This window comes from Cornus florida, unplaced genomic scaffold, assembly GCF_030987335.1.
Source record: "Cornus florida cultivar Cherokee Brave unplaced genomic scaffold, ASM3098733v1 CherokeeBrave_3.0.0_Hap2_Chr01, whole genome shotgun sequence".
Taxonomy (NCBI): Eukaryota; Viridiplantae; Streptophyta; class Magnoliopsida; order Cornales; family Cornaceae; genus Cornus; species Cornus florida.
This window is the reverse complement of record NW_026775571.1, coordinates 54,703,400-54,730,355: the sequence shown is the minus strand read 5'-3', so window position 1 is coordinate 54,730,355 and position 26,956 is coordinate 54,703,400. Positions and strand designations below refer to the sequence as shown.

Here is a 26,956-nt window from a genome sequence, read left to right as displayed (position 1 = left end):
ATCCCTGGCGATATACGCGCCCTAACCATTGATCCTGAGACTCAAGCTCTTATCATGACACCATACTTATATATATAAAATCTAGTAACCATCATATCCAGTATAAATTAATCCTCTATAAGTCATTCAACTTGTTCAGCTGACCTGACTTGAATATAAGTAGGACTTAACATTTTAGTTAATCCATTCCCTTATATAATAAATTAATCATCCATAAGTCATTCAACTTGTTCAGCTGACCTGACTTAAATATAAGTAGGACTTAACATTTTAGTTAATCCATTCCCTTATATAAAATAGGTAGGACTTAACTGATAAGTTAATCCATCCCTAGAATGCCACCGTCCCATACCGGTGCATTCAACCACACAATCCAACAATTGATGTAACAATTAAGGAAATACATCAAACATTCCATAAATAACTATGATAAATATGATATCAAGTTATCACATAATAGGAATGACTTATTATTTCTTTAAACTTCCTATATCATATATCCTACACAAACTGAATCTTATACATGATGATATTTTATTATACCGTTAAATAAGGATTCTCCATATCCAATTCATCCTACACATTTAATCTCAATTGCTAAAATATTTTAAAAGATTAAATCCATTCGTTTGTTTAAAACATTCAAATAGCAAGCATCATTATGATTGAGTCTATTTAAATTTATTAAAACCCAAACCTAGTCCCTATTTAATGTTCAGGAATCTTAGGCATGTTTCTATGTTCCATCATTCCACAGATATGAAAAATACATAATTTAAACATGTAAAAATTCACATAAGAAATCAAATCAAAATTATGCATTTTATCAATTCATAACACAAGAACAGATATGAACCAATTTCATAAAACCTATGTTCTAATCCAATTAAACATGCATAATTATTTAATTTTATGTGTTTAATAAATTCTGGAATTTCCTAGGCATGTACAGAAACACGAATTAAAGGGAAAGAGATAGAAGAAGAACTTGCCTTAAACTTTCAAATCGAAAGTTAAACTTCTTCTTCCTTGATCTTCTCTTTACAGGGTTTTTCTCCTCATTCCTTCCTTTTCCTCCTTCCCTCTCTAACACTATCTCTCCAGTATATATCACGTGAATATTTCTAACCCCCATTTACAACCTATAGCTATATATTTATAGGCTAAATAAAATAACCCTAACTCTTTTCCCAATCCAAGTCAACTAAAAAAAAAAAAATAAAAATAAAAATATTAAAAAGGTAAGCAAAATATGTTACGTATATAATTTATGTATATGTTTATTAAATAAATAAATTATACACATTCCATTATTTATTAATGGATTATCCAATAATATTTAAGTTACCATAATATTATAAAGTAACTTAAAACATAACACGTATCAAATCTATGTATATTTTTATTATTTAAATAAACATATACATCAGATTAAATATTACTACCCAAATTACCATAAAAGTAATTAATAAATTACTTTCTCTTTTATATATATATTAAAAAGGTAAGTAAAATATGTTACGTATATAATTTATGTATATGTTTATTAAATAAATAAATTATACACATTCCATTATTTATTAATGGATTATCCAATAATACTTAAGTTACCATAATATTATAAAGTAACTTAAAACATAACACGTATCAAATCTATGTATATTTTTGTTATTTAAATATAAAATATATAATTAAATATTACTACCCAAGTTACCATAAAAATAATTAATAAATTACTTTCCTTTTTATATATGTATATAATATATATCTATATATACACATACATTATCCATGGGTAATAATTCATACACATCCAACCTCCTATCCAAGTAGTCCATGGGACCCAATTGGTTGGCCCATTACTACTAACCATAACCATAAAAGAAAAATAAAATAAAATAATAAAAGAAAAGAAAATATTTAATTTACAATTAATCAAAACACCATTTAAGCACATAATCTAATTAAACAATTAACACATAGACAAAAACAAATAATATATAGACACATAATCAAATAATCAAGTAATACCTAATTCAATTAAACACATAAGCAATTAGTCAAATAATTAATTAAATAATTAAAAAAATACAATTAAAACAAATAAATAAATACCGAGACTATTCTTTTAAAATTAGGGGTATTACAAACCTAGCATGCAGTTCTTCATTTTCTAGATGGAGGGCCTCAAGTTCTTGCAATATTTCCTATTGCATATTATGGTGGTTCTTTTAGACTTCTCCCCAATTCACTGCACCGTCTCCATAGCTGTTTGCTTAGGTGTCTACAATTGTTAGAAGGTGCAAAAATTTATATGTATAAGAACGGAACTAACTTACACCAATTACATTTAAGAAAAGAGTAAAAGACTATTGTTATTTCTTAGGTTAGGCCTTTTGAATACAAGAATATCAAGATGGTGTGACCAAACTTAAGATTGCCTAGACTGCCTACAAATCCTAGCTACATGGAGCGTGTGGGAATCTAGTTGAATGTAGTTCCAATGAAGGTTTCTCTCAATATAAGAATTGATATTTCTGTATATTTTTTACTTTGTTTTTCTTTTGTATTTTGTATATTTTCTCTGTCCCTACTCCTAGTAATTTTCCTGCATTTATGCTAGAGCTCTCCTTTGATTTTGGCTAATGCTAGAGTTGACATATTCCACCTACTGCCTTTACCCATGCCACAGCCACAACCATCTCTTTCCTCTTTGTGCAGCTCTCTTTCTTTATCTCCATTGTTGATTGCCGCCACTTTCACCACCACGAGAGTCTCAAGTGGGTCTTCATCAAAGGCAAATACAGTGTAGATTTACAACTCTCTTGGGTTTGATCTTTTGTTTCGATTGAAGTCTCTTCGTAGGTGGTGATTTTGAAAATTCGTTGATTGCAATCCAACATTTTAACTCTATGTTGGAGGACTATTATACCACGAAGACAAGACGTTTGTATTGTACTTGTAATAGGGGCCAAATCATGCGGGTGTCCCTCACGTTGGCATCATGTGCGTGGGTGTTCCTTTCGCGGATGCTTTAGCGCAGGCATCCTTCTTGCGACTTGCCTTTGTGCGGGCATCTTTTTCAACATTTCTTTTAACATTCATAATTGGGCACACGGGTATTTCTATGCGCACCACAACAGGGTGCTCGGGCATGGCAATGTGTGCAACAAAATAACACACATGGAGTATGGGGGATGTACACGTAAGAGTATTGGGCCAACTCTTGCGGGACTTGTCCACGGCTTTGTCTTAATATATTATCTTAAACTTCCATGGAGAAATGGAAAGGTATCCATAGTGAAGGGTAATATATTTTTGGTATAACCCGAGCTGTAAAAAGCCAAATAATGTAAAAAAAAAAGGTCTTTTTGCGGTAAACGTCCATGGTGCGGGAAACATTTGTATTTAACTTTGACAAAATAAATATTTACTTTGTTTGCCAATGTTATTACTAGAAGTAAATTAACGTTATGGTTTCACCCGAGCAATTGGCGATCACAACAAAACCCGTATGGAAAACTAAGATTAGTTCTCAATGTTGGTGTTCAAGGATGTGAATTGCGGCACATTCTGAATAAACATCGTAAGGACTATTTTAAAATCCAAGCGTGGTGTAGGAAGGGTGACGTCATTGGCGCACAATGATGGCATCCAAACGACTATGATGAGTGTCATGAACACATTTTGTCATAGTCCGGTATGGGAAAATGGGTAAAATGTGAAATGAAAGGGTTAAATAAGAGGCTCGTCAGAGTGGGATGGAGGTGGAAATGGGTAACTCTCGCAACGCAAAAACCCACGGGACCGGGACATCCATGCTCCGACACAGAAAAGGATATGGGTATGACACACGACCTAGTTAATAAGCGCGATGACTCTCTCGTGACTAGCACGTGCCCTACCTCTATAGAGCACTGTGTCCTGACATGAGGGATCATCAAGGCCCAATCAGATCATTCCTTTTCTGGCTTCTCATTCTCTCCCTTCCTGTCCTTTCACTATTTATATTTTGATCAACAATGAGAATAAGTCAATCTTTTGGGTTTGAACTAAGTCATTTTTCTTTAATCCCTTTACAGTACTCATTCCATTCGATTCATTTATTTGTCGGCACATTCGATCTTTATGCATCTATTTATTTGTAACTTCCATTTTTAATAGTCCTCCCTCTATACACGCGCGAAATCAAGCGGTTATTTCTCTAAATTGCTTAGGGTTTGTTTGGTTAGCATGAAGTAAATAAAAGAAACATAAAATATTTAAATTTGTTACGAGTTTGATTAGTGTGAAGGAGAGAATTTTCAAGAAAGTAATTTTCTTGCAACTGCTTAATTTTTCTCAAAATTTTTCTAACATATAACACAGGGAAATTTTACTTTCCCATGAAAGTGGTGGCTTCATATCTTAGTTTCCTATGCCCACGTCACCTTCACTTTCTCCACAAACTTATCTAACAAGTTAGTTTCTTTCTGTTGTAAATTGCTTATAAGATAATGTAATACTAATTTAATTGTATATAATTTTATATGTGCATACAAAATTAAATTTTTGTTGTATTTTTTTCCTTCCATAATTAATAATGATTGAGAATGATATATATATATAAATCTTAGTATTTAGTAACAGTGTTGGGTGAAAGATTAGGTTAGTGTCTCTGCATAAACAAGTTTTGAAATTATAATTTAATTTGTACATGTATTTTTTTATACATAGACTTCTCGTGAATTTAGGACTCAACTACACAAGGTATACTACATGTACCAAACTCGTTTAGTTTTAACTGTACGTATATTAGATGTACCAAACTAATTTAGTTCCAAGTACTTTATTTCAATTAGACTGAAGGTTTTTTTTTTTTTTTTTTAATGACTAAAAGTATATATATTAACTTCAACCTTTTATCCTCAAGTTCTTTTGGATCAATTTTTTTTTTATTAATTAAACTTGTACCTATAATCACATATATCTAAGTATTAAACATAATTCTGAAAATATAATACGGTCTCAAGAGAGTACAAAGTAATCTTATAATAAAAAAAGATAGTTTTGGGAATTACAATTACTTTTTTTCACTTTCATTCTTTACAAACTCACAAAACAATATTTTCTCATAATTTTCTTGAAAAATATTTTTGATAACTAAATACATGATGGAAACTTGATTACTTGATTTTCTTTTCCTTTTCTTTACCTCCCTTTAAGAGGTAAGAGGCTGATATTGCTAGGTCAAGCTACTTTCTTTCACTTTCCATAAATTTTTTTTATGTAACCAAATGGACCCTAAAATTTTTCTTGTCTACTTTTTTTCACTTTCCATAAAAATTTATATTTAACCAAACGTACCCTTAGACTTGTATTATTATTTTTAATTTATTTCAGATTTAATTTTTTATTTTTAAAATTTTCATATGTTATGTTATGAATTTTCATAAATTCATCCTTTACAAAAAAGTAAAAAAGTAATAATAATAAGAAAAAGAAAGAAGAAATTCGAAATTCACAAGCAATATCACGAGCCCATTCTACTAGTTGTAACAAAAATAATGAACAATACGTGGGTAACGAAGCAAGCAGCTGTCACACACTCACCAGTCACCACCATATGCACGTTAGAGAAACGCAGCAACATCGTCTTCTTAACCTTAACAGGCGACGACGAGCATTGGTTAAATCCGACCCTCATTGCTTGTCTGAGTTCCATTATACGGTAATTAAACCTTGTACCATAAAAAAAAAGAAAAAAAAGAAAAGAAAAAAGAAGAAGATATATTTAATTATAATGACATAACAGCTACATAATTTTATTTATTTATCTTTTTTTTTGTTTAAAGAAAGACACGATGAAAATTTTGACCCAAACAAGTTCTGTTAGAAAAGAGGAGATTGACATTTCATATTTAATTTATTTTTATTGAGATACTCATCCCATAATAAGTGTGAGCCGGAGTTCCAATACATGACACCTGTTGTATATCAAAATTCATAAAAAATCACCTTAACTTCCCAAAAAAAAAAAAAATTATAAAAAATCAATTTTGCCCTTATATGTATTAAGAAAAAAAGTCTGCTTCTCTCTCAACATTTGGGGAAGAGCACTTACATCGCCAGCACTACCACCTACCACCGCAACTTCCACCCTCTCTCGACTGCAACGTCTACCACCTCCCTCCGCTTCTTCTACAATCTCGAAGTAAGCAGCGGGTCACACACTAACCACCATGTGCACGTTAGAGAAACGCGGCAACATCTTCTTCCTAACCCTAACCGGCGACGACGACCACCGGTTAAATCCCACCCTCATCGCCTCTCTCCGGTCAGCTCTCTCCGAAGCCAAGTCTCAGTCGACTCGCGGATCCGTCTTAATCACCACAGGCCAAGGCAAGTTCTTCTCCAACGGCTTCGACCTCAAGTGGGCCCAAGCCGAAGCCACTGACGGATCGCCCTCAGGCTTCATCCAGCGCCTCCGCCACATGGTCGAGCTCTTCAGGCCAGTCGTCGCGGATCTGCTGTCGCTTCCGATGCCGACGATCGCCGCCGTGACCGGCCACGCCGCCGCGGCGGGGTTCCTGCTGGCGATGAGCCACGATTACTTCCTGATGACGAGCGATCGAGGCGTGCTGTACATGAGCGAGATCGACATAGGGATGACTTTCCCGGACTACTTCATGGCGCTGATGAGGTCGAAGGTGGCTTCTGCAGCGGCTAGGCGGGACGTGTTGTTGAGAGCCACCAAGGTGAAGGCGGTGGCGGCGGTGGGGATGGGGATTGTGGACTCGGCGCACGATAGCGGGGAGAAGGCGGTGGAGGCTGCGGTGCGCCTTGGGGGTGAGTTGTCCAAGAGGAAGTGGGATGGTCAGGTGTATGCCGAGATACGGAAGGCGTTGTACCCGGAGATATGTGGCGTGCTGGGATTGGCCCACAAGGAGGTAGTATTATCTCGGCTTTGAGGAATCACTTTTCCGGTTTCTCCGACCGACTAATGTCGTACTGTCGGACTACCCAATAATTCGTATTTCATGAAATAAATGAAATGAAATAATTATAAGTTGTTCTGGTTGAAGAACACTCTTTTAAGTGTTTACGTATTTTTTACCGTGAGAGAAAGAGATGGTGTATAATATATTTTATGGAAGACTATTCGCTAGGCGAATTTGTCCCAAAAAGGATAGTGTCATTTGTGCCACAAAGATAGTGTCAGATGCTAAGTGTGTCACATAATTCTTTTATACGGCTACCGCATTCTGCGTCGCTTAGGCTCTTGCGTCTCGTGCACTTTGCTGTGGTTCTTTCTTACTTGACTTAAATTTTTGCCGTTACTCTTGGGCTTTGTTTCCACACTCATTATGTGAATTGGGGGAGGGAAACAAAAAAATAAAAAATAAAAAATCTAGCATAATAATAAATTTATATTTTATACAAGATTTGAGCTCAAAAGTAAGCTAAACGGGTCGAAATTGATGAGTTTTGAGATGACATATAACATATTTATAGATTTTAGGGGGCCACAATTTATGATCATTTACAAAATAACATATCTATGGGGGCACAGAGGGAATTTAACAAAGAGCATAATAATGAATTTATATTTTTTCTACAAGATTTGAACTTTCAAAAGTCGGCTAAAATGGTTAAAATTGATGAGTTTTGAGATGGCATAGGTCATATTCATAGATTTTAGGGGCCACAATTTATATTCATTTGCAAGGTAACATATTTTTTGGGGGGCACAGAGAATTTTGAAAAAAATTTGGGTGCGCCGCGGACCTCTAGCCCCTCTAGAATGGTTAAGTTAGGGACGACCAAGCTACTAATCTCGTGTTTTATTTCATTTATTTTTTCCTTAAGAAAACTGTCTTACTTTATCATTTTATATACTACGTAATATTTATTTGATAAAATTGGTAGTTTCTCATACCCTCCCACAAAAGTATTATATCTCCACAATAATAAGGCTTTTTAAGATAATATGAAAGGTGTATGGGTCAAAGAGGTATTTATAAGCGTCTGGAACAATAAAAATAATTCACTAATTAAGGGATATCAAAGGAAATAATCCAAATATTGAACACTGATTGGGCCAAGTAAAACTTTTGAAGAGCACATGTACACATCAAGAAATTAAAAAAATTTACCACCAAATATTTGTCAGATTGCACAAGTTTTAGAACCAGCTAATTAGTCACAAGTACCCTATATAATTTGTACTACAGTTACATCAATACTTTCATTAACTTTAGTGGGAGAGTTTTGGACTCGGCTCATCCAAAGAGGAAATAGGCTCAGAATTTTCCGGCGGTGCATTTGGACGCGCCTTTTAACTGCTAATAAGCCGCGAAAACCATTTCTTGATGGCCAGTTCTCCCAGAAAGCAGTAGATACATGCCTCTTTTAGAATTCACTACATATAGCAAAAGTGGTCAGAACTATTTTGGGTTTGAAAATGTACTTTATAAACTAATAGACTTGAAAGTTTAAAATAGTGCTGCCCTTTAGTTGCTTCTGATACATTCAATTATGTGTATTGAGCTTCTATCTTGAGTAAGTTACATATTCTACTCGAGGATGTTGGATTCGCTTTAATTGCACTGAAGAATAAAGGGCTAGCCTAGTGCACGAGGCTCCTGCCGTTGCAGGGTCAGGGAGGATCAAATGTAAACAGTCTTACCTCCTGCCGTTGTAGGGTCGGGGAGTGTCATAATGGAGCAATGCCGACCATCATAACATAATATAGTGCAATGCTGACAATCATCTCCCACTGGGCAATTAGCCCAGCTGGTATAACATCCTCCTTTCTCAAAGGGTATGTGAGGGGTTCGAGCCCAATAGTGTGGGCATTTGTGGGTGTGGGTGTGTGTGTGAGTATTTAGCTAGTCAAAAAAAAAAAAAAAATTGCTCACCATCATCTTTTAGGAATTTATGTAGCACATCGCTTGAGCTTGAAGGAAGTATGAGTCCTTATATTTTCTGCCGCTTCCAATGTCAATCCCACTACGGATCCAGTCCTCCCGATGTATCCAAGCATCACGACCGAAATCAAGAATACCCAGAATCTGCATGTAAAAATGATTCGACTACATTATAAAATTGTTAAAAGTTTGAAAAAAAAAAAAAGGAAAAAAAAGAGAGAGAGTACTGGCATCAAATTAATGCAGATACAGATCATTAATATGCATCAATAACACTTGAGAAGTGAAACTGGGGCTTCGCGCATGGGGGGCACTCAATGGTTGTTGATGTATAACTAGTCAGTCACCTTACTCAGTTTATCTAAAATTTAATCAATGATTTCCATTGCTTAACCTACCGGTAACTGTTTCTTTATGTGTCAAATGTCACTGACTAAAAGCAGAAACCCAAGGCTTAGTATTGCCTGTTAACTTGAGAAGTAATCTTCATCCCCGAAGGGAGATGTGTATTGGTTAAAACCCAAGGTATGCATGAGGCAAGAATCCAAGAATGGTGTGATGGGCTAACCAAACCCCCCATAATCCCCAAATCTAAATTGACGCCTTACCCCACCTCACCCATCAGAGTGCAATGTGATTGGAAAAAAGTTCTATGTTAGTCAGGACAGGTAGAGATAGGGGCACATCATTCCCAACCTGCCCAGTTGCAATCCATATTTAAGAAAGGTTCATGTGTCTGTGTCTGTGTCTGTGTGTGCACATGTATGTTTTCGGGGGGTGGGTTGTCAGCCAATGGCTCTAAAAGTGGGAAAATAGTACACGCAACACCGATGGAGTGAGTATTAAAAAAAAAAGATACCCATTTTCCATAAATATAGCAACTCATTCTGGCTAGTGAATTTCTACAGGGTAACCAGGGCAGGTAGAGATAGGGGCACATCATTCCCAATCTGCCCAGTTGCAATCCATATTTAAACAGGTTCATGTGTCTGTGTGTGCACATGTATGTTATGGGGGGGGGGGGGGGGGGGGGGGGGGGTGTGGGTTAGCCAATGGCTCTAATAGTGGGAAAATAGTACACACAACACCGATGGAATGAGTATTAAAGAAAAAGACACCCATTTTCCATAAATATAGCAACTCATTCTGGCTAGTGAATTTCTACAGGGTAACCAGGGCCATTCAGAAACTATATGTAGGAAAATGGACAGAGATTCAAAATTCCAAATCTCTCATACAATTGTATGAGATAGACAGTTGTCATGACAATCAGGGGCATGGAAAATCATTTTGACCAAGGATGAGAGTCATAATATTTTACTAATTTCAAAATCAAAGCTGAAGGTCATTTTGGGGACATGAAAGAAGAATCGACAGTTATTCTCCATGTATTTAAAAATATTTTTCCCAACACAACCTGAGTGAAAGTAGATTTTAGAAGTCCATGATTTTATTATTTGAGGCCTATGAGCAGTTTTCCCCCTGGGTCTTTTTCAACCATGGACCAAGGATGACAAAAAATGCATGATTGTTTATATTATGGTTGAAGCTAAAAAAAATATAAATTAATCCCTAAGAGAAAAAAATTCATGTTACCCCATGGTCATCATTCTAAACCTCCTTTCCATAAAGAACCCATTTTAATAGGTTAATAAGCTAAATCTCCATAAAATTTTAATTGATTAATTGAGTCAATATAAAAAAACTAAGAGGGAAAAAAAGTAAAGTTATCTTAAAGTGGGGAAAAAAAGTATAGTTATCTTAAAATGACCATGCACTTGAACAAGCCTGAACTCGCACTAAAAAAGTTTGCCATTTTAAGTTGGATCATTCAGTCGTACAGATCTAAAATCATTTGAAGAAAAAGTAAGAGGCCACAAACATTAGGGCAAAATGAAAAACATCCCTTTAAACTATCAACTTTTGATAATAAACACTAATTTGTAACTCTTGAGTTTTTTAAGGGTTAGACCTGTGCAGACAAAAATAAAGTGATTCACGCTTGTCATGGTGAAGAAATTACAATAGAAGATGGGAGAGGTTTACGGTAATATAAAAAAGGACAAAGCCAGTTTGCATATAGTGCCACCATTCCCACTAATTGAAAACTTGCCCTTTGTGCTGATACAATGCAAAAAATACTCCCTTGGCAACGACTCCTAGCGTCTCCACTGTCTCCACTTTTTCAAACATTAAAATACAGAAAAAAGAGAGGAGAGTAGTGTATGATCATACTCCGCCCTGCTCCCTCTGCAACTATCCCTCCCAGTGTCTCTCTCAATTCCAATGAATAAAAAATGAAGAAACTAATAAGAAAAACAATGATATTAGAACAATTGGGTCAAATCATTAATGTTTTCCCTAAAATTGAACAAATTTCCATCCTAATTAAATTTCTAACAGTTCTCTACGATATTGTTCAATTCCTATGGTTCCATATTATCACTCAAAGGACACGTGAAGTAGTCATGTTGTAATAGAGTTAACTCGATTTTTACAAACCCATCATAGAAAAAACTCATAGTGTAGTCAATCTGCAGATAGCATATTTCACGGAATTGCATCATAATAGGGGAATAACGAAAATATAACACGAGTCAGTGCATGACTTACGGCTCCGCCTTTCCATGAAACAAACGTTGGATTTGTTCTCGACTGCAAAACCTATGCAACACATCAAGTTGATAAACTCAGCATTTGACTAAAAGAAGTGATGAAAGCGGGCATAAAATAATTTACAAGGAACAAATGGAATTAGAGTAGGCACAAAAGCCATGGCACATTCAGCTCATGCAACCACTATACTAAATTGACATAATGGTGCACATTAATGCGATTAGAGGCATTTGGATAAAAAGAATTGGAATCCACCAATGTGAATGATCCTTGTCATGAACCAAAGAACTACTGCCAGCACACTTATGGAAAGAATGAGAGTTCTTGATGACCGAAACACTCATATATAATACCCGGATTCTCGGGTAGGGGTGCATGTCTAGGTGTCAGATTCTTCTACTTTTCAAAATATAAGATACGGGAACTCAGCAGAAAAGCAGTCCAAAAATAGGGTATGGGTACTTGGACATTGTGCACAAAATATTGGTAGATTTATTTGATAATTGCTATTTATGTATTGATTTGTTAATTTTGATAAAATTAGCAACCAGGATATTGTGTAGTCAAAACCAAAAGAAACTGATAATTGCTTGTCACTATTTAATTTATTTAAAATCATCTATTATTTTCTTTTGTTACAGAGAGAGAGACAGACAGAGAGAGAGAGACGGAGAGAGATGTTCACTTTTATTTTTAATGCACATGGAGCAACAAAAGCCCTTAAAGGAATTGATAAAAACATGTGTCCAAAATTGAAGAAGATAGGCAATTTAGACTCCTGAAAATGGATGACAAATTCTGCCAAGAAATCCCATAATCGTATTGCTATTTGACATGTGAAAATCACTTCTCAACCAAATATGAACAATTGCTCAACAACAGTGCATGAAGAAGATGTTCATCTTCAAGCTGCACCAGAAATGCCAATTTTTTTTTTTTTGATAAATAATAATCGATTAAGAAGCGTTCAAATGGGGAACACATCCCATAAACCAGAAATGCCATTTTTTTATCCAGAGATCATTGCATCAAGGATGAACAGCAGCGGATCTAACAGGGAAACTTTGGCAAAATTCCTGCTCCTTAACAAGCATCCACCCACACAATCTTCCATTTGTCATCCGTATCTGATAGAAGCAAAAGTGTGTCTGATGCATATCTTGTGTTTGTGTCCATATCTGTGTAGTGACGTGTCGGCATAGACAACGTCAGCTACAACAGAGAGTCTGGGTAACACAGATGCTAATTGCCTACTGCTGCTAAAGATTGTATTGAGAAATTGAGTTTTGAGTAACTCAGCAGATAAAATTAATTGGAAGCATGGGTGCTTTTATTTTAAGTCGGCATGGAAAGTGTCCAGATTCAAAGGGCAGAAAGTGAGATGGACTTCTCTCTGTTGGAAGTATTGCAGGCCTAGAGTTGCTGTGATTGTAGCTGTCATCCTGCACGATAAAAAAACTGCCATTTTTTTAACTTAAGAAGGAGAGGCCATTGCATCAAGGATGAACAGCAGCGGACCTAACAGGGAAAGTTTGGCAAATTCCTGATCCTTAACAAGCATCCACCCACACAATCTTCCATTTGCCATCTGTTTCTTATAGAAGCAAAAGTGTGTCGGATGCATATCTTGTATTTGTGTCCATATCTGTGTAGTGACGTGTCGGCATAGACAACGTCAGCTACACCAGAGAGTCAGGGTAACACAGACGCTAATTGCCTACTGCTGCTAAAGATTGTATTGAGAAATTGAGTTTGAGTTGTAAATAGTGACAATAATTATGCCTTACAATTAGGGATTATATTAGCTAGCATTGACTTACCCTAAATAAAGTTGCTGTAATTATGGGATTAGATTAGTTGACTTACCTTTTAGATAGCTGCTGTAATTACTACTCCTTGATTGTAGCCACTTTGTTTGGCAAATCTTGTATTATAAATTGTAATGAGAACCAAAGGGAACGTATCACTTCCACATCCAAAAAATCTGTTGTGGCTCTATTTTATCATCTTTACATGGTATCAGAGCAAGGTTAGTCAAAGAATTGTATTTTTCATTCTTTGATTACACTTTGGTTTAGAAATCTGTTCTGTTTTCTATTTGATCTGGTTCAACTCTTCATTCTTTGTTGCACTTTGGTTTAGATATTTGTTCAAATCTATGTCCAGATCTGTTTTACAACTCTTCATTCTTTGATTACACTCTGGTTCCAATAGTTGTTCAATTCTGTGTCCGAATCTGGTTGACATCATCATCAACCTCTCAGTAAACTCCGTTATCTTTGCCGATTGGTCTCCTTGCTTTATTTTGACTAACAACTCTGTTGAAATCTATTCAAATTCCTGTGTCTCTTTGCATCTCTGATTAACTGCTGCTATGGATAAAAGTGACACCATTCCTGTTCGCCTTAGTGGAGGTGTCAACTATGTGGGGTGTGTCTTTCCATCTCAAGCACTTTGTCCAAGGACAAGATTGGCTGCATTTTTTGATGGAACAGCGGCTGAACCCACTGATGACAAACCTAGAGTCACATGGATCCAAAACAATTCAAAGGTGGTTAGTTGGATCTTGAATTCCGTTGATCCTTCAATCACCTTGTCCCTTCAGTCATTTAGTAAAGCCTCAGAGATGTGGAAACATCTGAAGAAAGTCTATCACCAGACTAACAAATCAAGAAAGTACTACATTGACATGGAATTGGCTAAATGCATTCAAGACGATAAGACTGTACAAGAATACTACAATGGCTTCCTTTCACTCTGGCATGAGAAGGATTCTATGGTCCTGGATGGTGCTGACGCTGCTGCACATTCACAAGTTCTGAAATTACAAGGGGAGTCCCATGTTAAACAGTTCTTGATGACACTACGCCTAGAATTTGAGTCTGTTCGGGCTGCTTTGATAAATAGAGAAACTGCTCCAGATTTAGATACATGTTTCCAAGAGGTTTTGAGAAAGGAACTTCGCCTTCAGTCGCAGCATGTCATCATAGAAGACTCAAAATTAAAAACACAGAGAATAGTTTGGGAATAATTTTCTCATATATTGATCCTTTTGAGACTTACACGGATTCCTACTTATAGGAATTACAAGAAATCTAAACTAGGAAAAGAATAACTTATTAAGGAAAAGAATAAGTAATTAGTTTACCTAACAAAGATACATTCCTAATTTATAATCACTGCCTAATTTACAGCTATTCAATCTTGGTAATTACTGCCAAATATCTTTCTGATTTTCCAACACTCCCCCTCGATTTTCCAACACTCCCCCTCAAGCTGGCTTGAAGATATCTTCCATAGTCAACTTGCCCATTAAAGTGTCAAATTGCTTCTTGTGCAGCCCCTTAGTAAATACATCAGCAATCTGTTCGGCAGTTGGGATGTATGGCATACAAATCAGCCCACTGTCAAGTTTTTCCTTGATAAAGTGTTTATCCACTTCTACATGCTTTATTCTGTCATGGAGGGTTATCAACATGGAGGATTGGGCATTAGGAGGTTGGATGTGTTCAAAAAGCGCTTGTTAGGCAAGTGGTTGTGGAGGTATGGGGTGCAGGGGTAGGTTATGGTAGAGGGTTATCTTGTTCAAATTTGGGAATTCTAGATGTAGCTGGTTCTCTTTGGAAGGCCGAACTGGCGTAGGTGATTGGAAATTCATCCAGAGAGCTTGGCATGACTTTTCCAAGCATCTTCGCTTCAGGTTGAGGAGTGGGATGCAGATCCGATTTTGGAAGCATATTTGGTGTGGTGATAGATCATTTGCATGCACCTTTCCAAGATTCTCCAGGATAATGGTTGGCCCCACTCCCAGATTCTAGTGGCAGACTGTTATCGGCTTGATAGCGGGAGGTTGGCTTAGGACGTGAGATTCATCAGACATTTCCAAGATTGGGAGGTGGGTGACGTGGATGATCTGAAGGCTCAGCTTTATCATCCGGCTGTAATCAGAGGAGATGGATGCGTAGATCTGGTTTGGCTCCAGGCATGGGAAATCTGAGGTGCATACCTTCTTGCAGAGGATGCTATCCCCTCACAGGGAGCCCTTCCCTTGGAAGGCCATTTGGCGTACCAATGCTCCCCCGAGGGTGGCATTTTTTTGGGTGGATGAAAGCGTTGGGTAAGATTCTGAGAACTGATAACCTAAGGTGGAGGCGGCAAATCATTGTCAACCAGTGTCGAATGTGCAAGAGAGATGAGGAGATGGTGGATCATCTTTTGTACAGTTTGGATGTTAAGGATGGGTGGAACTTGCTTCTCTCCATTTTTGGTTTTCCTTGGGTTACGCCAAGATTGGTTAGCAGTGCTATTGAAGCGAGGCCTCCCAGTTGAGTCTCATGTTCAAGAGGCTTGAAGGGTAGCTTCATTGTGCAGTCTTTGGAGGGAGAGAAATAGGATATGCTTCGACGGTGTAGATGCTCCTATTTTGGCGCTGAAATTCCTTAGTTCTTTGTCTTTTTGGGTGTACAGGAAAAATTGTATATCTATGGGAGATATAGTTATTTTGGAAAGTTTAAGGGTATAGCTTCCCTTTTGGCTTTTGTGCAGTTGTGTATGTGGATGTGCTTCCCTCTTGAGTAATGAAATTTACTTATCAAAAAAGAAATGATTTAAACTTTACTGAAAACAAAGAGGAGCTGCAATTGTTTTCTTATTATTTAAGCAGTCCTTGAAAGCTAAATTTTTATATTTTTCTTTCTACTGAGAAATTTGTGATTTCATTTTTCAGAACAACAGAATAAACATAATCTAACATTTGTTGCACTTATCACAATTTGCAAGTGTACAGTACATACCGTATAATGCATCATATACAAAACTTATGCACTGAAATTAAAATATGTTGCAGTAGTGACATTAAAAATGTACGATACCCTTGTGAAGAGATGGTGATGCCATCACCACAGAGCAAAAAAAGAAGTATAGTTGCAGAGACTTCCACAGGATTTTCAACAATGTCCAACAAATAAATATGATGATGTGTACAACACCTAGAGGTATTGGTGACACTATGTCTACTGTTACTAGAGTAAACAACAGTTCCTTGCCATCAATGTAAAATACACAGTAACTGACGCAGATATCAACCTCTTACCTAAGCCAATTGAAGAAAAGCATAGAGAAGGCAGACTAACCTCAACAGTATCAATTGCTTCATGTGAAGGAATGGCATGTAAAACTCTGCAACCAAACAAACAAAGATTGATACAACTTGCGCAAAAGATTAAGAGGGCATTTTAAGTTGAATTGGTACATATACATGCAGAATTTCAAATGAATCAAATGTATTGTCCATAGCAATTATATGAGCGTTGTTCTGTCAAGACTAGCTTTAGATATTGCCATTCTAGGATTTCAATAAATGACTTTGCATGTAATATACTTTGAATGGCCAATGTGATGTTGTAATGTACACTGGACTAATTCAATCCTCATGAATTTTTCACAAACCCCAATATATATATATGACAGCATTTCTATTAGCTGTAGCATTAATGAAGTAACATTTATGTCATTCAACACATTTAAGATAACAGGTCAATGAGAAAGCAGGATAGTGAAACTGTAGCTCAAGATGCAAGAGCCTTCAGCAGCAGGACTCCCCTCACCGGTACAAGTAATATATCTAATAATGCATGAAACCATCTCCCATCTATGAGAGGCTTCAAATTCATGACGAAGCAATCTAGTTGTTTCTCAGCTTCTCTAATTTGCAAGTTAATGGAACAGAGTTAAGAACATGACTTGTGTTGCAGAGTGTGCGCTAAGGAACTCAGGCCCCAACTCTTGTACGTATGAATATAGAAGGTGGCCAAGGAATGGGCTAGGACAGGTTCTCTTGTTTGCAGCCAAAAGTTGGAGGATGATAGCAGCTAAAGGTCAGTCAATTCTGGCCACTTCAGAAGTTCAAGCTAAATTACATTATCTGTACTATTTTCAAGCTGAAGGAATGAGGGTGGACAGACTTCTTATTCCACATCCTCCCAGCAGCTTTTCCAATTGGTATTGATGATGGTATCAATAACGGAGATACTTGTTTTCTTGTCTTGGATTTATAGTTTTGTTGGTTCTTTTCAGTTTTGTGCCATAAGATACACTAGCAAAGAGGCCATGAGAGAGGCCTATGGCGATTCTCTCCTAGAAGAAAGGGCCAGTGTAAATTTCTGGACTACATAAAGTACTCTTCCCAGGGGGCAGAAAACGGAGAGAAGAAAATCTGCAAACATAAATGTAAGTACAGCATATAAGGATTGAAAGGAATTATGATTAAACCTATGGAGAGTAACTGGATGGAAAGTTGAGACACGTAGGTAAGCATTGCCCATGCTTTTTTCTTCCTACATTAGATTTCAGCAATAAGATTTGAGTTTCTATGAAGAAAAGGTAAATGAGAAATAATTTAGAAAGAAGAGGTTCCTTGGAAGAAGGGAACACATAGAGAGGCTCTAAACTCATGTGCTCCTCAAAAGACATCCTTATCTTAATTTGTTAGGGTTTGATTTAAAATAAGCATGTAATGGAGTCTCTTTCCTTCCCTTTCCTTGCTGTTTAACGAAACAGAAAAAGGGAAATATCATTGCTTTCTTTTCCTCTACCTTTTGCATCCATCCTACATTAGACTTCGTCTCAAATTTCTATCCCTCCTACCAAACAAACCATAGGACGTGGACATGGCAAGGATGGCTATATATGATGTGTTGACACGGATATGCCGACACATCAAATCCTAAAAAACAATAGGACATGGACATGGCAAGGATGGCTATATATAAATATAAATTGTTATATATATGCATCTATTGAATAAGATAATTGTAAAACATGAATTAATTTTTAATTTCTATACCATGGTTACATATATTAGAAGATGAAACTATTTAAACATTATTATTATTATTTTTTTCTTGATAAGTAAAAATTTTATAAAAAAACGCTCAGAAGGGGAGCGAAACTCATGCAAAATACAAAAGACCACAAAGGCCTCAAGCCTTCAAAGAGGCTAAAAAATCAACTACTTCCTCCAAAGAACAATGATCTCTTCCTGAAACCCAACAAAAAAGAGTAGAAATAATCGAGAATTTAAGCACCGAAATCGACAAAGCCTTTCCTTCAAAGAATCTCCTATTCCTTTCAAGCCATAAACACCACCACACACAAAGCGGCGTAGCCCTCCACTCATCCTGACTGAGAGCCCCCACAGGGCAACCTCTCCACGCCTCAATCAACCCTCTAGCAGATCCAGGCATAACCCAAGAAACACCAAATAAGCCAAGCATCAAAACCCAACACTCTCTAGCCAAAGGGCAATGAATAAGAAGGTGATTCACAGACTCCTCATCACTAAGACACATAGAGCAACGGTTGACCACCACCTGACTTCTCCTTCTCAGATTATCCTGGGTTAAAATCGTACCCAGGACCGAAGTCTACACAAAGAAAGCCACCTTAAGAGGAGCCTTGGATCGCCAAACAGACTTCCAAGGGAAACGAACTCCAGGAACAAAAGAGAGGCACTTGAAGAAAGACCTCACCTCAAAGCGCCCCTGAGAGTTTGCAATCCAAGACCAACAGTCTGAATCCTCCTCCACAATCCTCTGGCGATATAACAACTCCAAGAAACGAATGACCTCCTCGATCTCCCAATCCTGAAAGGAACGCCTGAATCGAACATCCCAAACCAGTCTTCCATTATCAAGATGATAACAGTTAACCACCATGGCCTGCTTATCCATAGCAATCCTGTAAAGCTGAGGAAAGGCGAGGGCAAGAGGCAAATCTCCACACCACACATCCTCCCAGAAGCGAATCCTCCTCCTATCTCTGAGACAAAACCGAATGTGCTTGGAAAAATCATCCCAACCCTTCCGAATAAATTTCCAAACCCCCACCCCCCGAGGATCTCTAACTTCCAAAGAACTCCACCCTCCTCTCATTTCCCCAAAACGACATGCCGCAACCCTCCTCCAAAGCCGATGTCTCTCCACCCCGAACCTCCACAACCATTTCCCAAGGAGGGCCTTATTAAAGGGCACCAATTTACGGAGACCTAACCCACCATTGCGAATTGGCTTGCAAACTTGGTCCCACCTCACCAAATGAAACTTAAACTCTTCACCTCCACCTCCCCACAGAAAATTACGCTGCAACCTCTTTATCCTTTCCGCAACTGAAGAGGGAATCTGGAAAAGAGAGATAAAATACGTGGGAAGACAAGAGAGGGTGCTCTTAATCAGCGTGACTCTACCGCCCTTAGAGAGATACTGCTTCTTCCAACCCGCCAACCTTCTCTCAAATCTGTCCACCACTGGATCCCAAATCCCCACACACCTCGAAGGAGCTCCCAGAGGCAATCCTAAGTAAGAAATGGGAAATGAACCAGTACGACAGCCAAGAATATCAGCAAAAGTCTCAATCTCAGGGACCTCCCCAACCGGCACCAAAACACTTTTTCCCACATTCACTTTAAGGCCGGAAACAACTTGGAACCAAATCAAAACACATCTCAAATATCTAATCTGAGAAACGTTCGCATCACAAAGAACTAAAGTGTCATCAGCAAACATCAAATGAGAGATTTCCAACTGAGAATCTGCCTCCCCGCCCACCCGAAAGCCTCTCAAAAGACCCAACTCGGTAGCCCTTCTTATCAATCTACTAAGGGCCTCCATCACAAACAAGAAAAAGAAGGGGGAAAGGGGATCTCCCTGTCTTAAGCCCCTTGAACTAGAGAAAAAACCAATAGGAGCACCATTAACAAGGATCACGAAAGCTCCAACTTACTTGGTCATACGCCTTCTCAATGTCCAACTTACAAAGAACACCCAGGGTTCCACTACGCAATCTGGAGTCCACACACTCACTTGCAATAAGGACTGAATCCAAAATTTGACGACCTCCTACAAAAGCGTTTTGAGAGTCCAAAATGATGCCATCCAACACTTTCCTCAACCTTGAAGCAAGCACCTTGGCAATCAGCTTGTAGATGCAACCCACCAGGCTAATAGGGCGAAAATCTCTAACATCCAAAGCACCACCCTTTTTGGAATGAGAGCAATGAACGTGGCATTCAAGCTTTTCTCAAAAGATTCCCGAGAATGGAAAGCATGGAAAGTGCCCATCACCTCTCCTTTAACCACTTCCCAACATTCAAGAAGAAATCTCATAGTAAAACCATCTGGACCTGGGGCCTTATCCCCATTGCCACTCTTCAAAGCAAACAGAACTTCCTCCTCAAAAAAAGGTAACTCCAAGCCCAAACACTCCTCCTCAGAAATGGAGTCAAACTGCAACCCTTCGAGCAAAGGTCTCCACTCAACAGACTCATTGAACAAATTCTCAAAAAATTTTGAGAATCCTTTGCGAATCTCCTCCTCCTTACAAAAAATGACCCCCTCGACTCGAATCCTCCCTATATGATTGCCTCTTCTATGAGCATTAGCCAATCTGTGGAAAAATTTAGTGTTTCGATCCCCCTCCTTAAGCCACAAAGCTCGAGATTTTTGCCTCCACGAGATCTCCTCCAAGACAGCAATCTCAGTAACTCCGCCTTGCACTCCGCCTCCTAGCCTTCAAAGAATCCACCAAATCCCCTTGACCCTCCATCTGATCAATAGCCGCTATTTCAGCAAGAACCCGATTTTTCCTCCATTCAAGGTTCCCAAAAACCTATTTATTCCAAGTCTTAAGATTTTCCTTTAAAAGACACAGTTTGCCTGCTAGCACATGACTAGGGGTGCCAACCACACCATACCTTTCCCACCAGAGACGGACCCTCTCCAGAAAGCCCTCAGCCTGCAACCACATGTTCTCGAATCTGAAAGGAGAGCGCCTACTACACAAACCGCCACAATCCAACATCAACGGAATATGGTCAGAGATAGGACGAGCCAATGTAGCCTGAACAACATCAGAGAACCTCTCCTCCCACTCCCCGGACACAAGGAATCTGTTAATCCGAGAAAGGGTAGGAGGAGATCGGCCACTGGACCAAGTAAATGGCCCTCCAACCAAAGGCAAATCAATCAATCCAAACTCATCAATAAACTCCGAGAAAGCCTCCATATCAGATGTCCACCTACCTCCCGTTGACCTCTCAAACGGAGAACGAACAGCATTAAAGTCCCCACCAATACACCAAGGCAAACACCAACGACTTCTAATCTCTCCCAACTCCTCCCAAAGTAAATGTGCAAACCGTCCTCCGAAGGACCGTAGACACCCGAAAAAACCCAATGAACCCCATCCTCAGCCAAAGCAAGAACACATGAAACAGAGAAACGCCCAACCTGAGCATCCACTTTAGACACCCATCTGTTATCCCATATAATTAAGATGCCCCCCGAGGAACCAACAGCATCCAAAGCAATCCACTCCACAAATCTCCCACCCCAAAGACTCCTCACAATCCTGTCAAACATCGAAGCAAGCTTAGTCTCTTGGAGGCACACCACATGGCCCCCACCTTTACGAATAACCGACTTCACTACTTTCCTCCTAACCGGGTCATTGAGACCCCGAACATTCCATGAAAGAATTTGTAGCTTCATTGGGAAACACTTGGAATAACCAACCCTCCTTCCCTGCCTCCACCTTTCCCACCTGATCTGGACCCCCGATTTCTCCTCTCATATGTGATAAGGTCATTTGGACTTTGCATCACTGTCTCCCCTTTCTCCTCCTGCAACCCCACCTTATCACCCTCCTTTTTCTGAAAATGAGATTTGAGAACATCATTAAACAAACACATCGCCTCATCCACCCTGCCCTCAAAAGAAACACCCAACAGAGAGCCCACTTCTAGACCCTTCTCCCTCACCCACTCCTCCTCGGTGTCATTCACCCCAACATTTGTTGAGGCACTGGTCCAATTCCCTCCGGGGGGGACAACAGCCAAAGGCACAGCCAAATTCACTGCTTGTTCCAAGTCTTCCCATGGAATCATGCCCGAATCCCCATCAAAAGAAGAACCTGCAGCTTCCTCCCAATCATCAAGAACAGAAGAAGAATGCGAAGAAAACTGCGAAATAGGCTCCTCCTCAGTCAAAACTCCTCCTGAATCACAGAAAAAACCTTTCGAAGCCAAATGGTTACGTAACTCCTTCAGCAGAATTGAGGCCGTATCATCATCAAGTTTCAACTTTACATCCCGACCTACACAAACTGTAACCCCCTCACACAAGCCATCACATCTCTGAGAAAAGCCAAGTCGATTCCCAGCAACACCATCCGGCCTGTCGGTCAAAACAGATTCCCTCTCACCCACCGAAGCTAAAGAGTGAGAAACATTAGTAGAACCACCCAACTCCAGTCCCAAAGAAGTGGTCGACCCCCCCAAGAAAGGAAAACACATCTTAGGAGAGGGAGAACCAGAAGGAACTGAAAACATACCGGAGTCAAAACTCATCTGCGAAGACGCCACCCATTTTTGCTTTTCCTTTCGAGACCACTTTTTGCGAAGAGCAGGAAGGATAACCTTTTTCTTAGGCAAACGATGTCTTAGCACCTGCTCCTTCAATCTCCGATCTCCCTTGATTCTCGCTCTCATCGAACCAGTTGCACAAGGAGCCAAGGCATCTCCTGAGACATCTCCTAATGAAGACAAGGGCTCGAAACTGTTAGACCCAACCCAGATCCACAGTTCTGTCCAACCTTAACCCCCAAATGCTCATCAACATAAGTTTCTTTAGAAAAGTGGACGCTCGGCCCACTAACAGAAAAAACTTTAGGAGAATGGACGCTCGGCCCACCAACAGTAGCTTCTTTAGAAGATTGGGTACACTGTCCACCAACAGACAATTCTTTAGAGTAAATGGGACACGGCCCGCCATCCACAATACTAGAAATAGGCCTCTTATAAACTGAAGGAGGTCTTTTAGGCCCAATAAGGAGTTCAGCAGGCTTAGGCAAAACATTTGAAGAAACAAAAGCCCTGGAACTAAGCCCACCATTCAGCCCAGCAGAGTTAGAATTTGAAATGATCGTGGGAACAGTTGTTCTTCACTGGGAACGTATAGGACTTGAGCGCCAACCACGTGGACGATCAGGAAACCACCCCCTCCCACGCGCCTGAAAGGCGTGAAGAACACCGCGTCGTCTTGAATGATCCCGTTGCTGCACAAAAGGCCGACAACCATTTCCGGCGAGACCTCCTCCCCTCTGCAACGTCTGAAACCCTTCTTGCCATTGGTGATTCTGAAGGCAGGGAGCCCTTCCTTCCGGTTCTGCTTCTGATTGAAAATCCGTTTAAAGCATTCGGAATTACGTATCCATAGCGCATCTCTCCATTCTTCCCACCTCTGAAATTCAGCCATTCCTTTTTTCTCCATGGATTCCCACCGTAACCATTCTTTCTCCTTGAGCAAGTGCGAACCATCACCGCCCTCCAAGCTATCAGTCATGGGGACAAGCTCGGGAGGCTTCTCCTCCCAAATAAACACTTTATAGCAAAACTGTTCATCGTGAATGAATACAAACGGAGGGCAACTTCGACCATCAGAGACGGTGATGCGAACTCGTTCAGCATCCAAAGCTTCATCAGCATCCACCCAAATAAACCCACCACAAAGATCGCCGAATGTCACGAACAGAGCATGACTCCAAAGGTGGAGAGGAAGACCTTACAGCGTTACCTTCTTCAGCCCTTTCTCTTTTAACTCATCCGAGCACCCTACCCAAAAGCTCCAAGCCTCCAAACACAGAGATGCCGTTCCCCAGTCACGGCGACCCCCTTTGAGAACACGAGAGGCTTCGGTCGAGGAGGGGAACCGGAAAAGCAGTAATGAATCCGGCAGAGTCGAAACCGTTACACCTGAGGATACCTTCCAAGTACGCGAGGCCCAAGCTGCGATCTGAGCCCCATCACCCACTTCCTTATCAAATTTCCCAACCAGACACGACCGAAGATCATCTCTTCTTCTTTGAACCGAATCATCATCCAAAAATATCGATGGGCCACGATACGGATTTGCAGATCTAGCAGATCCACCTTGGAACAAGCGAGGCAATCTAGCAACCTCTAAAAACGAGCGCATGACTTATTCAGTAGCTTTCTGCAGCAATAATATACAACCTTCTATTTTAATTTCTATTTAAACATTATAAAGATTATTATATTATATATGCTACGGCTCTCCTACTTTATCATTAAAATTATATTTTCGTCCTATACATATGAAAAAGTGTCACTGCAATCTTGATTTGGGTGACCATGTGTATAATGTCAATTTTTCTTAAGAAGCAAAGGTTTTAACATTTTGAGCAGTGTTTGTATCGTTTCCAACCTTGTCGTATGTGGCTACTCTTAAATGTATTTATCTATATAAGACTTGTAATGTGAGCGTTTGGGATGTGTGGGCCAACCGGCCAAGTCTTTAGGATGTGTCAGACCCATGTTTAGGAGTGCCCAAGATGTTGGTGCTCGACATGGACACAACACGTTTGTAGAAGTGTATGTGCGTCTTAGGGCATGGGTGATAGCTCATTTAACAGGAACACGACAAGTATTCATCTTCTCTCTCTCTCTCCCCTTCTCTATTATTCTCTTGAATGGGCTCATTAGTGTAGAGTTTTTTTTTTTCGTATATCTTTTCCTTTCTTTTAGTTAAATCAGCTTTTTATAGCTTATTTCTTTATTATTAAACATCTCTAATAATGTATTTTGTCAATTGCTCAATAAGATTGATTTTATCTCTTCTTTTTCTCATCGTATAAGATTATTATGGTATCAAAGCGGGATTAATTCTACCCCATACTCAATAATCGAAATTGCAATAGCATCGTAGCCAAATCGCATTAAATGCAACTTAGAATGCATATAACCAGGTTTGTAACACGAAAACTGAGATTTTGAAGAAATACGTCCTCGATTAATCAACCTATAAATAAACCCTCATTGATTCAATACAACCCGATCAATAGTAGATTGATTGGAGCCCGGACGAACTCATTTTTCCTTATCGATTTTAAACACCAGAACCCTAATTGTTGTTGATAAAAAACCTATATGAACATTCACAGAGCTCTCAAACTGAACACAAAAGAACATTAACAAAAGGATATATAAACACTCTTAGGGCTCTCAAACAATACACATGAAATATTAACACACTCATAGAGCATATACGCACTCAATAGTATTTTTTTTCTCATCATCAAAGCATATTGTGCTAGATGATGAGAGGTACTTTATAGTGTTGAATCATTATTCAAAATTTCAAAGAGGAAACACAAAAAAATAAAAATAAAATAATGAACACCAAATAAAGAAAGCAAAGAAAAAGTTGGACAACTAACAGAGGAAATCAATCACAATAGAAGAAGTGACTACGTTGGGAACACATTCATATATTGATAGCAACATAGTTCGAGGTAGAACATCAAGCGTAAGATTGGATCTGAGGTACCTTAGGTGGTCCTATGGGTTTAGAATCTAAGACCTAGGGTCGTATTGCCTTTTCTGGATTTGTCTGTGTGATCTAGGGTCCTGTGGTCTCCCCTTATCAGGTTTTTCCCCTTATAAATCTTTGCACCATCGGTGTCGATTGCCACTATTTAAGTTTACCTATGTATATCATTATTTATTATTGTTGTTATTGAAGATTTAATGGAGGAATCAGTGGAGGAAAATCTTTCAGTAATTGATGTTGTTTCCTATTATTGAAGATTTGGTGTTACTAGAAGAATCAATGGAGAAAAATCCTCCTTGTTTCCTATTTTCTAATTCTTTCCATTCTTATAATTTCTTCTCCTATATAAAGGAGCCTCCACCATTGTATTGTATATGAATTGAGAGAGTATTATAAAAGTTATGTAACCCTTTGAGTTCTTTGTGCTGTGGATGTAGGCCCTAGTGGCTGAACCGCGTAATATCTGTGTGTTCTACTTGTTTTATTTATCTCTTCACTTCCGTTTTATACTTTGTAACATGGTATCAAAGCCTAATTTCTCTTCCTAGGTTCGGACCCCTATTTTGGGGTATTCCCTTCGCATCTGAAATGTGCTAAGGGTTTCTTAGTGCTCTGTGACTTGTTTGGGTTGCCGGTTTGTTCGGCAGTAATGTTCTTTGTCTTTGCCGTGTCTTCGGCAGATTTTATTGACTTGTTTGGGCTGCCGGTGTGTTCGGTAGCATTGTTTTTGTATTTGCCGTATCTTCGATAGTTTTTATCGACTTGTTTAGGTTGCCAGTGTGTTCGGTAGCATTGCAATCGCTTTTGCCGTGTCTCCGACAGTTTTTTGTTGACTTGTTTGGGTTGTCGGTGTGTTCAGTAGCATTGTTCTTCGTCTTCTCTCTTCATCATTCACACTTGTTGCCAGTCATCTCAATGGCAAGTTGGGTATTCATGCTCTAACTTAAGGGGGAGTATTGAAGATTTAATGGAGGAATCAGTGGAGGAAAATCTTTTAGTAATTGATGTTGTTTCCTATTATTGAAGATT

The 26,956-nt window shown here is 38.8% G+C and overlaps 2 protein-coding genes across 3 annotated transcripts in view; one reads left to right on the top strand and one right to left on the bottom strand.

Moving 5' to 3' along the window:
- The first annotated feature begins 6,221 nt into the window (after positions 1–6,221).
- Positions 6,222–7,269, top strand: LOC132297378 (enoyl-CoA delta isomerase 2, peroxisomal-like). Its single transcript, XM_059794913.1, has one exon. It carries the CDS (start codon positions 6,222–6,224, stop codon positions 6,948–6,950), a length of 729 nt encoding a protein of 242 aa, XP_059650896.1. The 3' UTR covers positions 6,951–7,269.
- An 838-nt stretch (positions 7,270–8,107) lies between these two features.
- Positions 8,108–26,956, bottom strand: part of LOC132297357 (actin-related protein 9) — a 74,827-nt gene continuing 55,978 nt past the window's right edge. The window contains exons 18-21 of one of the 2 annotated variants that reach the window (XM_059794912.1): positions 16,658–16,703; positions 11,523–11,573; positions 8,901–9,053; positions 8,108–8,401 (exon numbers count right to left, since the gene is read on the bottom strand). In XM_059794912.1, the coding sequence (XP_059650895.1) occupies positions 8,910–9,053; positions 11,523–11,573; positions 16,658–16,703 (241 nt within the window). In that variant the 3' untranslated portion in view covers positions 8,108–8,401; positions 8,901–8,909. Of the gene's footprint in view, positions 8,402–8,900; positions 9,054–11,522; positions 11,574–16,657; positions 16,704–26,956 lie in introns of those variants that run through there. The other variant, XR_009479223.1, reaches the window with a different exon arrangement.

What these genes read in the sequence shown, in the direction of transcription:
- LOC132297378 (XM_059794913.1), top strand. Translation starts at nt 6,222, where the DNA reads ATGTGCACGTTAGAGAAACGCGGCAACATCTTCTTCCTAACCCTAACC.